Source organism: Falco naumanni, chromosome 4 (assembly GCF_017639655.2).
Source record: "Falco naumanni isolate bFalNau1 chromosome 4, bFalNau1.pat, whole genome shotgun sequence".
Taxonomy (NCBI): domain Eukaryota; kingdom Metazoa; phylum Chordata; class Aves; order Falconiformes; family Falconidae; genus Falco; species Falco naumanni.
Window position 1 is genome coordinate 113285223 of NC_054057.1, and position 13377 is coordinate 113298599.

Sequence of the window (13377 nt, forward strand, 5' to 3'; positions counted from 1 at the left end):
AGAACAGTCAAAATAAGCTGTTTTAAAAGATATTTTTATGTTAATAATATTGAAAGGAGAAATAATAAATAGTACGTACCATGTCATAGTGTGATGTATGAAGCTGCATCTGTCATGCTTGTTTTGCTTAAAACCAAGAAAAGGTTGAGCAGTCTTGAGGTCTTGTCTTACAAATTTAAAAATTATCTAAAAATTGTATACACCTTGCTGTTTCCTTTCAATGCAAGCACTGAACTGAGGCACATAGGGGTGTGAGATGTCAGTGTCCTTTTTTTGGAATCGTTTTTGTATGCCTTAGAACATGTATGCAAGTACATAGGTTCCTTGTCTTCTGCCTGTGTACAACTCACATGTCCAGCGTTGCACTACCACTGACTCGCCTTTCCAAAATTCAACACAGCATAAGAAACCTGGTTAGCTGAACTGCATTCCTGAAGAACCCCCCTGAAATAATGAAACACCATGCATGAGCTGCTTGAACGGTCACTTCCTCAGAGAGCACATGGATTGTAATGTTCTGCTGCAATATAAGCCTTTGCTTTGTGGGAATGATAATGGTAAATCCTAGTTTTCTATTTTTCTGTTTCAGTATGCATGACCAACTGTCCTACTCTGATTGTCATGGTGGGTCTCCCAGCAAGAGGAAAAACCTACATCTCGAAGAAGCTGACACGCTATTTAAATTGGATTGGAGTGCCTACAAAAGGTGATGGATTTGCTTTTATTTAAATCTGAAGAACAGGACAGATGTTAGGTGTTTTATAAACCTAATTCCCAGTAATTTTGTTGCCAAGTTTGTCTAATTAAAGTCGTGTCTGCTTTGTTAACTTATTTCTAAGCAATAGCATACACAGGCTCTCTGTTCTGTTTAGAATTAATCAAAATCCGGTGAATGTTCATTTACTTCCTTGTTCTGCTGCAGGAGCGGGCCAGGTGCCTAGATCAATTTTTTGCCCTTGTCCCTTAACGCTTTGGTTCTTCAGATGTCTTACCCCCCTCCCCCCCCCCCCCCCCCTCCTTTTTGTCTTTCCCCTTTATGTGGATGAAAGGGAAACAAGTGGACAAGCAGAAAAAACTTCTGGGTTAAAGTTCTGACTTCTCCATCTTCTGTCTGTGAACTTTGTGCAGCGTATAATTCTCTGTTAGCCTCTTTGTTTAACTGCATTTGTGGAATAAGCTACAGCTCTTTGAATATTAAGAACCCAAGGAACTGAAGCAGCTACTTGTTGCCACTCTCTTAAGTACTTCTATATGTATTTTGAGTGGGAAATGATGGCTCAAATTGGCTATGCCAAGGACCTGGCTGCTCTCATTCTGGAGCTCCTGTGGTATCTTGTAGGCCCGGATCAACAAGTAAACAAGACCTAAGTACATTTGAGAATCTGAACAGCCATCTTCCCTGCCTTTTCCTTTTACCTCTGTAGAAGAAAAATACAGTTTTAGTGGTCTGTGATTTTGTGTCTGGTGCAGTAATGGCAGTTTTATAGTTATGACCTGTTAATCACTTAAATAACGTTAAACATATTAGATCATACTTAAAGTGTAGACTTTTGGCTGGATTGTCAAAGATGTATTTCCTAGTACCTCCAAGAAGTCAAGATGAAGAGTTCTGGCCAACATTTAAACTGCGTTTTGGTTCTAGGGTATAGCTTTTTGAGTTGGTATTTGCTTAAGCTCTTAGAATCTTGTCTAATACGCTTTATTTAGACAAGAGGTTAGGTGTCGCGATGGAGGGAAGACACAGTCGCTCAATATGAGTGATCAGCAGACTTCGTTTATTGTACCTTACAGTCACCTTTTATGCCTTGTTATAATTGGCTCATACATATTACAAAAGTTAAGCTCATTGTTGGTTCGTTGCCTAAATACCAAGCCCGCCCCTAGTTTCTCTTCTGTAGTTATCTGTTCCCACCTGCAACATTCTTTTCCCACCGAAATCTTCCTGTTATTGTGTAACAAAAACAGCCAAAGACAGTGTATTTTGCTTTACTTCAGATAAGCTGAGAGTGATGTGCATTTTTGTCCAGCCAGCTGGACTATGTCTATGAGACCTTTTTTCAGCTAGCCAGTTATCCACAGTTAGGGAGGATACGTTACATAATTTAAATCCAGCAAACCCTCAAACTATCGCTTGAGTTTTGACTGTTTTCACACAGTATAACCCTTCTGGTGAGCAGTAACAGATCTTTGGGGACTTCAGTTTTATCCATTTGGCTGAAACAGAATTAACAGTCTAAATAGGTTAGCCTATAAAGCTGATAAAATGTATGTTTTATTTATACGTCATTGTGTTGAGCATTTGACTGTGTGAACTTTGAAAAGCAGGAATCCAGTATTGGATGACAAACAAGATACTGGCCACATCTGGTTCATGCTTGGATGAATATATCCCAAATACAGTAAAATAGGTAGAGGTGGTCTGCTTCAGATATAGGAAGAGTTCCGTGGGCTACTGTGAGTAGCACCTCAGAAAACACGTGCACTTGTGCTTAATAAAAAATAGTGAGGGTGTTACTGCCTAATTTTTCAAAAGTATACAACATAAAGTTACCATATGAGCTTCTATCCCAGGTTGCTGGTTATGGTTTGTCTTTGTTAGAAAGGGTGACTTGGGATTTTCTTGGAAAACCACAGGTCCTTTACTGTTGTTTGTTGTCAGTGGTGCAGTTTTACTGAAGCTGAAATCAATTTAAAATACCTCGCTGACTGAGCGAATAGTTGACACATTGTTAATGCTTCCAGTTGATTGGGACTGAATTGATACATTGTAAGTATCAATTAGGCCTAACATCTGTTACCCTTTGGCTCTTGATGTCTTCAAATTAGTGTGTGCTTAATATAGTGAGTATTCTTATTTTCTGAGACAGGTAGTTAAAATGATGATGATCTGTAAACCAGAGAAAAGATAAATGCCACCTTTTAGCATAACATACCATACATTAAGCAAGCTGGAGAGTTCAGTAACAGAAAATGGAGGTGAATAGCCCAGGGTTGATGTTAGTTGAATCATTTGAGCCATCACTTCTGTGTTTTCTTTTATTCCTTCTAAAATCCTCTGTCATTTAGGATGTGAAATGGTTAAAAATACAAAGGACTTTTGTATGGGCTTTTTAAAGGAAGTGAGGTCAATTAGATGCCTGAATAGAGCTGTGTTGCAATGTGGTTTTTAGATACTAAACTTTGGGAATCTTTTTTGAATAGTTCTGGCTGTGTGGTAGTTGTGATGCCAGTTAGCTTTGTGAAACTTCCGTGGGGGGGATGCTAATAAAAAAGGCTGAAGATTGTCCCACTAGATAGCACTTTTTCCTTTGCCATGCATGACCCTCTTGAAGTAACTATTCTTTCTTACAAAATTAATTAATTTTGATTTTTAAAGGGCTGTTGCCTGACAACACTGGCCATCTGAACTTCATCTTCTGTTTTTCTTACAAGTAGCCACCTTCTCGTCTAGCCAGTGTGGGTAGTTAGTGTTCATTAAACCTTTCACAGAATAATCTGGATTGTACTATAATCCATGTCATACAGTTGACCACAAAAAAAAATTACATTAACATTGTTGAATTCCAACAAAACTTATATTTTACTTCTTTATCCTCTGCTCCCAATCCCAACAGCAATCTATATATGACAGCTGATGGCTGAGATCTTTTATCCTATGTCTTTTTTTCTTAGCTACAACTCTGCAATTGCCTACTACTTCTTTTCCTCTTTCCAGAATTTAAGTCTGGCAAGTAGTTACACCTTGGCAGCTTCTCAAACAGAATACTTCAGTTTGGTCTAATGTTAAAATAAAAAATGCTTTGCAGTTCAGCAGAGAAAACATGTAGGTCAGAAACAGCTTAAACATTAATTGCATTTCAGAGACCTACTTGCAGAGCTATTGAATTAAGTTTGTCAGGGAACAGTGTCATTGTCTGCTGTGTGGCAAAACAGAACCGCTTTGCCCTCATCCCATATCTGATGTTGTGATGTGTGTCTGTCTGGCTGTAGACCTATCGATGGACCTTTGCCCAGAGAAGGAACAGTTTTCTTTGGCCACTGTTAAAGAGATCACAGTAAGATTATGTTCAATGCTTCTGATTTTTTAAATGTGTGTGTGTAGGGTTTTTTTGTTTGGTTGGTGTTTTTTGGGGGTTTGTGGTTTTTTTTTTTTTTTTGTTATAGCTTAAGCATTTTTTTTAAATAAATGAACAGGTATGTACTGATCATTAAGGAACTGAAATACTGGAGCAGGGTTCTGAAAAAATGTTTCCACAACTTGAATTTCAAGTTTTGTTTATCAAAAGCAAGACTGGTTCGTTCTATTCAGAGCTCTTCCTTGCTTAAATATGAGCTGAAAGTTTTGGGGGGTGCTGTCAAAATACTATTTCACTGCACATATACACAGAAGAAAAGATAGATTATTATTAGTTCTTTGTAGACTACTGACATAGACTTCCAACCACCCCTGCAAAAGGGGAAAGGAGTTTCTTTTTGTTGGTAGGCAAGAGGCACATTAGTATGGCCAAGTGACTCCATTGGAGCTACCAAGAGCCCAAATGTTCTTTTGCCATTTCCATGATTTGTTGTTTATACGCTTAAAAACAAACAATCCCCCCCAAAACACAGTAAGTAGTATGATACATTGATTTTATACATGGTAAATTATTTTATCCTTGCAGGTAGTTGGATTTCAAAGCTGTCATAATTTTTGTCCTTTTTACTTGAATGTCATTAGTTCCCACTAATACTGGTTTCTTCTTGGCAGAATTTAATGTTGGTCAGTATCGTCGAGATTTGGTGAAAAAGTATAAATCTTTTGAATTCTTCCTGCCTGACAATGAAGAAGGATTGAAAATCAGGAAGTAAGTTTTGAATGTGTTTAGCTGCACAATGCTAATCGTATTGAAATGGTACTCTATGTAATTTGCTCTTAGAGACTTCTTTAAGTTGTATTTTTGTATGTTCAGGAAGACTCTTAAGAGACTGCTGCATAAAATGTCAAGAAAAAGAAGTTCTAGAGAAGGTTTTTATTTTTATTACCTCTTCATAAGGTATCAGCTAATGGATGTGACTTTCTTCTGTCTAATTCCTAAAATGCCATTTTAGAGCTTTTTTTTTTTGATCATATAGAAGAAAAAATAAACCCATATAACTGCTTTTCTTTTTCGTTTGTGTACTGGAATTTTTTGCTTGGAGCACTTTGAACCTATTTGTCATTATCTGTTCAAATGAGTGGGAATGAAACACTATTGTTGTCTCCCTGAAGTTGTCTTTTTGGCCACCATGCAGGTGCTTCATGCAGTCAATCAGTGCACTGCCTCAAAAATTGTCATGTTTTGCTAATGCTATGCAGGTGTGAACACCTGTGCCCAGATGAAGCACTTGAGAACTCCTGTCTTGTCTGGAAAGAGGCTTTGCTTTAATGTAGAAGAAAGACCTTGAGAAGAAAGGGGTAGATGAAGAGAAGGTCAGAGCAAGAGGGAGCTACCTCTTTCTTACAGAAGGTCAAATGGGAAGGTCTTTTATTTTCTTCACCATTCATTGTCCTTTTTACTATGTTCAGGAAAACATTTAAGAGTGTGCAGTATGAAATAAGAAGGATCAGAAGTGTGATTTGTTTAGGCTTTTTAAAATACAGAGTATATTGTTCGTAATTGCTTCAGCTCGAGCATCAAAAATGTCTGGACTTCCCTACTGTCTGCACTTTCTTTTGTGGCTGTCTGTCTGTGTTCTCTCTTCCCTTTCCCCTTTAGCAGCAACTGAGTATTGCTAATGTCAAAGGAGAACAATTTACATGAGAACCTCCTAATCCTTCGGGACCAAAGAGCAGATATGAGGTGCATTAGTCTTGCAAGCCCCTACCTTTTGCTTGGAGGTAGAGCCAAACTGTTTGACGTACTTCTGTGTCACCTGTTAGACTAAATGGTGGAGAATGTAACATGAAATGGGCTGTGTGAGCTCATCTGCCTAGTTAGCAATGACTAAAGAGGGTATATATTTATTTAGTGAAGACTTGACTGATGCATCTGTTCCTGACATCTATTAACCATGCTAATGTGGAAATACTGTCAGGATTGAAAAGCCCTCATTTTTCTTTTAAGATAAGGCTGTGCGTGCAGAATTTGGCAAATGTAAGAGAAGAGTTATGCATTTCAGTCTGGAAGTCGGAACAGAGCAATAATGCATGGAAAGGCTGTTGAAATGGACAGGTTATTATGTTGGTACTGAAAAAGGCTGTACTCACTGGAAATAAATGGGGCTTTGTTCTGTGAGTAAATTGTGTACAGTGTTAATGTTGCCCTCCAGTATTGTTCATTGTGTTAGAGATCATGGTGGACTTTGAAGATAATACTAATGCTGGGGAAATAGGAAAGTTGCAAATGAATTTATTCTCCAGATTTAATACAAGTGTAAAGTATGGAGAGGTGGGGTTTTCTGGTATCTGTGTCATCAATGGTCTCCAGTACTAATTACATTGGGTTGGTGACTATAATGGGGTGTTATTTCCACCTCTTCCCTAATACATGATGCTAACTTTGTTTTGCTCTTGTTCTAACAAATTTTGTTAAAATAAGCTATTTTTACATAATAGTCAAAAAGAGAGGGAAGTAGATTACTGAAAAATAGTCGTCTTTCCGCTTTAACTTAGGGCCACAAGATAAAAGCCTTAAGTTGATTTATTTTTTCCCTCTTTCAGGATCCATTTAAGATGCCAATATCTATGAATAGGTAATTGGGAAAAGAGTACAGTTTCAGGGATGATTCAGTGATGTTATTTTAGGTCAGTGAAAGTTTAATGGGGTCAGCAAAGTTGGTGGGTATTCTGTGGTGATGTATAGTTTTATCAGTTGCACAGAGGAGCACTAGGCAGGTCTTTTTTTTTTTTCCCCAGACAGGTAGCTGTGACCACATTTCCTTAGTATAGCTTCGTTGACCTCTGTTGGTTTTCCCATGTTTTGTGTGTGTGGGCTGATTAAAAAATACATGTTTTTGAGAGATACTGTCTTAACACTTGCAGGGCACTTTGATCACAATGCAAAAGTGCGTTAATTAAATGACTTTAACTAGCATTTGAGTTTTACTCTTTTTCATTTTTAAGACGGTGTGCCTTAGCAGCGCTGAATGACGTCCGACAGTACCTCAGTGAAGAAAACGGGCACGTGGCTGTAAGTTTCTTGTTGGAAGACACATTCTTAAGATGCTTCCCTACAAACTGGGTGTCTGCTGGATAATATACAGCCCAAGTAATTCTGATATCTCTTCAGTATATCAGTTTTGTTTTTTTTCTTTGGGAGTTATATGTTAGATCTGCAGTGAAAGGATTACTTAAGTTCAGGGAGATGATGCCATATTAAGCAGCCACGTTTGTGATTTGAGGGGTTAAATTTCTGAGTGGGGTAACACCCAGAAAAATGTCCCCCTTCTCTCCGCTGTACATAATGTACTGTATAATGTACACATCTGCTTTGGTTGCACTTGTGTTTCAATTTGATAGTCTGGTGTTTCAAGTGAAAGGTAAAGACTGAACAGAAAGCATCCTGGCTGTTGCTTGGCAGTTGTGTTACTGACATGGGAAATCTCTGAAGAGAGCAGGAGAAACTCAAGAGTAAATTGTTACAAATCTGAGTATTTAATAATGGGATGCAAAACATCAGCTCTTCAACTATTGATGTTGCATATTCACATCAATTTGCATAACATTGTTTTTCTTAAGACTGCTGACACAACTCTTGTGTTTTCATTAGCTAATCAGGGAAAACCATTCTATAGTTACAAGTTTTACTGGGGACATGAGGTAAACTTTGTATTGTGGTAAACTTCATACTAAGGTAAAACACTGGTGTGTTCAGAGCTAAACATAAGTTCTTAGAAAAATGTCTGCATGTATCTTGTAATTCATGGACAGGATTTACAAGTCTTGCAGATCTTCCGCCCTTTAAAAGCTTACACTTACATTTTGAATACCATATTGATTGCAGCATCTTTTGTGTGGTATAAGTTCACTAAAGAACTATTGTAGTGAGTTTGCATGGTAAGGTTTTGGTAGTGGGGGGCTACAGGGGTGGCTTCTGTGGGAAGATGCGAGATGCTTCCCCCATGTCCAATGTTGATGCCAGCTGGCTCCAAGATGGACCCACCACGGGCCAAGGCCGAGCCTGGGTAGCACCTCTGGGACAGCACATTTAAGAAGGGGGAAAAAAAAGTCTGTGCCAGCAGAAGAGAGGAGTGAGATAATGTGAGAGAAGACACCCAGGTCAGTGAAGAAGGAGAAGGAGAGGAGGTGCTCCAGGCGCTGGAGCAGAGGTTTCCCTGGAGCCTGTGGTGAAGGCTGTGGTGAGGCGGGCTGTCCCCCTCAGCCCGCGGAGGTTAACAGTGCAGCAGTTACCTACCTGCAGCCCGGGGAGGACCCCACGCCAGAGCAGGTGGGTGCCTGGAGGAGGCTGTGACCCGTGGGAGGCCTGCACTGAAGCTGGTTCTCTGGAGAACTGGTAGACCTGTGCAGAGAAAAGCCCATGGCTGAAGCGCGCTTGCTGGGCGGGACTTGTGACCCTGCAGGGACCCACTGCTGGAGCAGTCTGTTCCTGAAGGATTGCCCCGTGGGAGACACTATGGGAGGGACCCATGCTGGAGCAGTTCATGAAGAACTGCAGCCCGTGGCAAGGACTCCTATTGGTGAAGTTCATGGAGAACTGTCTTCTGTGGGAGGGACCCCACGCTGGAGCAGGGACAGAGTGCGAGGAGCCTCCCCCTGAGGAGGAAGGAGTGGCAGAGACAGCCTGTGATGAGCTGACCTCAGCTACCATTCCCCATCCCCCTCTGCTGCTGGTGGGGAGGAGGTAGAGAATTCAGGAAGGAAGTTTAGCCCATGAAGAAGGGAGGGGTGGGGGGAAGGTGTTATTTGTGATTTGAATGGTAATAAATTAAACTAATTTTCCCCAAGTCAAGTCTGTTTTGCCCATGACAGTAATTGCTGAGTGACCTCAACCCATGAGCCTTTCATTGTATTTTTTCTCCTGTCTGATTGAGGGAGTGATAGAGTGGCTTTGGTGGGCACTTGGTATTCAGCCAGGGTCAAATCACCAGAATTGTGCATTAGTATGCAATGCTGATACAGGCCAGGAGGAAGATTCTGTCCTGTATTATGTGTTAGACTGAAATTCTGGTTGCTTCTTCCAAGTAGTGTTCTGCTGGTAGTGCTTTCAAAATATTAGTCTTTTTTTAGTATTTAGAAAATCATGTGCGTAAAGTAGGAATGTCTTGTGTTTTCCTGTTGAACATGTTGACATAGAGGGAAGGAGAAGTGTTTTCGTTGCTTTCCTTCACACTGAGGGATTTGAACCCTTATTTTTTTTGTTAGTAACACAGTGCTTTTCACAAGCTGTGATGCTTTTTTAATTCCTTTCTCTCTTCCCCACCATAATTACTCCTAGGTCTTTGATGCTACAAACACAACTCGAGAACGTAGAGAAACTATCTACAAATTTGGTGAAGAAAATGGATATAAAGTGAGTCAAAGTTTCAAGTAACACCTGAGCAAGTAAGGCAGTGATAGTTTTGCTCTTACCTGTATTCTTGAGTTAAGAAGTGCACTAACATAAGCCACGTCCTTCCTAGATGTTTAGTCAATACTAGGTTTTGCATTCTCAAGCATTGTTTGTGATTAAAAGTCACCCAGTCCTCATTTTTCTTAGTTTTAATGTTTATACTCTTTGAAGTTAATCTCTTTTATGCTATGGCTTCAATTCTGTCATCTGGGGCCTGCAGTTCTGAGTATACTGTCAGCCAGAATTATTTAAAATATGGTTCTTAGTGCAGTTCAGGATTTTGCTGCAGAAACACATAGAGAATTCTGTGTTAGTTCTGTACAAACTAAAAACTTTCCGTGGCTTTCTGCCTTTTGTACAGGATTGTTTTGTGTTTAGCTGTTCTCCGGTAATCTTTCATTTCCTCTAAACTTGCTTCTCCATAAATCTTTGAGAGAGCAAAACACAAACCTCTTTTCCAGTGAGGCTACTCCATTCATTGAAAGACTTCTAAATTACTATTTCAGAAACAGTAGTTACTGTTTGTGTGGCTGAACTTGCATCCTCTGCATTTACTTTTTCCGCTTCTGTCATAAATTTTTCTTGCTGCAAAATTTTTCCACTTAGAAGCACTGTTGCGGGAATGAGTATAGAGCATGATGCTTTAGGGAATGGTAAGCCAACAACTGCCGATGAGAGGGTCTGGAGAAACCTTCTGAGTAAATGGAGGGAAGTTTAACGTTTGGCTGTTGAAAAGGGGTTAGCATGGAAGTGAGCACCATAGTGCTCATGTGTGTTAGTCTCCAGAGGTGTTTTAATGCATCTTCTCTCTTCCCCTCTTCCTTTCTTCCTTCTGTATGCGACTTCCCATTTGGACTGAAGACATTTTTTGTTGAGTCAGTATGCGTAGATCCAGAGGTCATTGCTGCAAACATTGTGGTGAGTATAGCAAAGTTTGCTTTAAGTCAAGAGGTTAAAGTAGCTCTGCATTTTCAGAAGTACATTATAAGAACTTCCAGTAGCAAAAAACACATTAGCTCCCGTTAATGGAACATTTCATTTATTTTCCTGTCCATGTGTATAGTAACTTAGAAGTTTAATTCTATAAAGAATAGCTCTTTCCGCTTTACATATATTGTAATTAACAACCGGAAAGTAAGTTTCTGTGTTGTGTTCTCACCCTTCCTATTTCTTTAAGCTTTTAAGCTTTAAGCTGTTAAAAAGGGAAAGAAACTTATGTACCGCTGTCATGTTGTTATTTTAAACAGCAAGTGAAGCTGGGTAGTCCTGACTATGTTGATTGTAGTAATGATGAAGCAACAGAAGACTTCATGAAAAGAATAGAGTGCTACAAGAACTCATATGAGACACTAGATGAAACTCTTGACAAGTAAGTGGTGAAATAATACTGTGATCACAAGTGGGTTATTTTAAGATGTTTCCTTAGGGGATGGAGCATCCTGTATTGGGGGCTAGGGCTTTCTAGTCATGTTTTTTTAACTGCTTGAGCTCTCTTTCCTTTGGCAAATTAGAGAAAATTGACTCTAGGTGTACTGCCTGGAAACTTGTTTGCTTGAGGAAAATTGGCTAACAAATCTACTCTGGGATAATATTCTTTTTGATTTTTCCCACTTGGAGAATGGTATGGTTCTTCTGGGATAGAATCAGCATTTAGAATTTTTTCCAGACTTGCTGTAGCGGTTGATTGTTACTTGGTTTTTCAGTATGTAGAGGAGATCAGATTGTTGACATGGCTAAGATCAATTTTGACCACATCAATCTTAAAAATGTGACTTCTAAATTTATTTATTTGTGCTTGCAAATTATTCTGCAGATGCAGGGCTGTGAGAAACTTTGAGGTAGATTATTTGCCCTCATGCCAAAGCATTCATCTGTTTCTCATTCACTTTCAACAGCTGAAAGTAAAGTAGGGATGAACCATGTGAGGAGGAGCCCTGTTTTTCTTGCTAGAGTCCAGCATTTCAGTGTGCGATTTTGGCTGCACTCATACCAGGTGCACTTGGTTTGTTTCAGGACAAGTGCTATGGAGAAGGCTGTGCTGTGTTTTAGTGTAATTGCATGTAAGCAGCGTGAAGCTGATTCAATCAGATCAGTTCATGCATATAATTTCTGTGATGGACCTAATGGATGTACCTGGGTGAAATAGTAATGATTAACTCCAAAGAATGCTATCAGAGATGAGGTGATGATGCTTGCTTCTCATCACCTCGATTTGGTTTTATTACAAGTTTTTTTGTTTTATTGTGGTGTGATGCATATCTAGAAACCAATAGTCATTATTTTCAGTTATTAGACTTTCTTCCTCCTCCATACTATTATATAGTGTATATATATGTATGAAATTATAGCGCAGATGAGAAGGGATAAGCTGTGAACATTTGCAATTATAACCTGTCTGATGCTGAGAGAAGGTAGTGGTGAGGTAAATTACAGTACTGTAATTGTGTCCTTGTCCATGGCAGGCATGGGGGTTGGAATTAGGTGATCTTTAAGGTCCTTTCCAAGCCAAACCAATCTGATTCTACTGTTAATGAATAGTTGTTGACAGAGCGGCTGAGAAAACATCTTGCTTCAGGCTAGTCCCTGAGGCTTCTGCTGCTGTAGTTTTTCTGGAAGATTTAACTGAGGGGGGTAAATAGTGGCCTTGTCTTTTGGCCCCTGGGTGCAATCGGACAAATACTTGCTGTGGGGGAAGTGTTTGTAACCTGGAGAAAAATAACCTGGTATCATAAAATACCTGGATATCTTATTGAAGCTACCAAAGTTCAATGACTGCATTGAATCTTCCTTTCAGTGGGAGGACAGTAGTTTTCCAAGGATGGAATCTAGATTTGAGAGACAAAGTGCAAGTAAAGGGAACAGAAAAGAAAGTGATGTGAGCAGCTTACATGTGAAAGGAATAGAGTTCATCCTGTACCTTTGTTTGTTTTTCGCAGTTTGTTGGGACTAATGCATATTCTGTGGGTAATTGAGGGTTTGCTTATTGCTTTGGCTTGTTGCCCCTTAGTTTTATAATGAGAAAGAGGCTGGGAAGATTGTGGTACATGCTAACACAAGCTGTGGAATCCTGCATAATTTTTTTGTTTGCTCGTGAAAGGGATCTTTCTTATATTAAAATTATGGATGTCGGAAGGAGTTACCTTGTGAACAGAGTAATGGATCACATTCAGAGCCGGATTGTCTACTACCTCATGAATATCCATGTGACTCCTCGATCAATCTACCTCTGTCGACATGGAGAAAGTGAACTCAATCTGAAAGGGAGAATAGGAGGAGATCCTGGACTGTCTGTCAGGGGGAAAGAAGTACGTACCTCCTGCACAAGTGTGACTGCATTTTGTGTGTATCTATGCACGTGTACAGTTTGTTCTGTGTAGTTACAGCTTTCTTCCTCTACACCTTTTTCCTCTTAATATATTTAAGAGGGATTTTTTTAGTTGCGTAGGTGGGTAGTGGAAACTGGATGGACACACTTTGTGTGTTGTGATTTTTTTATGTTCTCTGTTAGCTATCTGTCATTCTGTGGTTGAAATTCCTTTTTATGCTACACCACAAAGCAGTTATCAAGAGGGCTTTATTTTTTGACTGTATTTTTGTAAAATGCTGACTTGTTGGATAATTGGGAAGGTTCACAAGTTAAAGCTGAAAGGAAAATTCATGGAGGTAAAGATGAACTAAAGAAGGAACTGCAGGAAACTTGTGTTTTCCTTGTACTCCTTTCCTTTCCTGTCCCTCTTGCCTTAATGGATGGAATATATTGTATTTTTTAGCAGAAACTTTGACAGAGCCTTTTGGAAAAGTTGTAATGAGTTTACAAAGGCTAGAGCCTGTGTGTTCCAAATTGAGTGCA

General features: G+C 39.5%; 1 protein-coding gene across 13 annotated transcripts in view; it reads left to right on the forward strand.

Moving 5' to 3' along the window:
* The window catches only part of PFKFB4 (6-phosphofructo-2-kinase/fructose-2,6-biphosphatase 4), a 53231-nt gene that overhangs the window by 23298 nt on the left and 16556 nt on the right, over positions 1 to 13377 (forward strand). For all 13 annotated transcript variants that reach the window (XR_005827258.1, XR_005827259.1, XM_040589082.1 and 10 more), the window contains 7 exons: positions 590 to 706; positions 4748 to 4844; positions 7082 to 7148; positions 9414 to 9488; positions 10389 to 10445; positions 10775 to 10896; positions 12625 to 12832. Coding sequence is in view for 11 of the 13 variants with exons in the window: in XM_040589082.1 (XP_040445016.1) it covers positions 590 to 706; positions 4748 to 4844; positions 7082 to 7148; positions 9414 to 9488; positions 10389 to 10445; positions 10775 to 10896; positions 12625 to 12832 (743 nt within the window). In the remaining 2 variants the exon portion in view is untranslated. The remainder of the gene's footprint in view (positions 1 to 589; positions 707 to 4747; positions 4845 to 7081; positions 7149 to 9413; positions 9489 to 10388; positions 10446 to 10774; positions 10897 to 12624; positions 12833 to 13377) is intronic.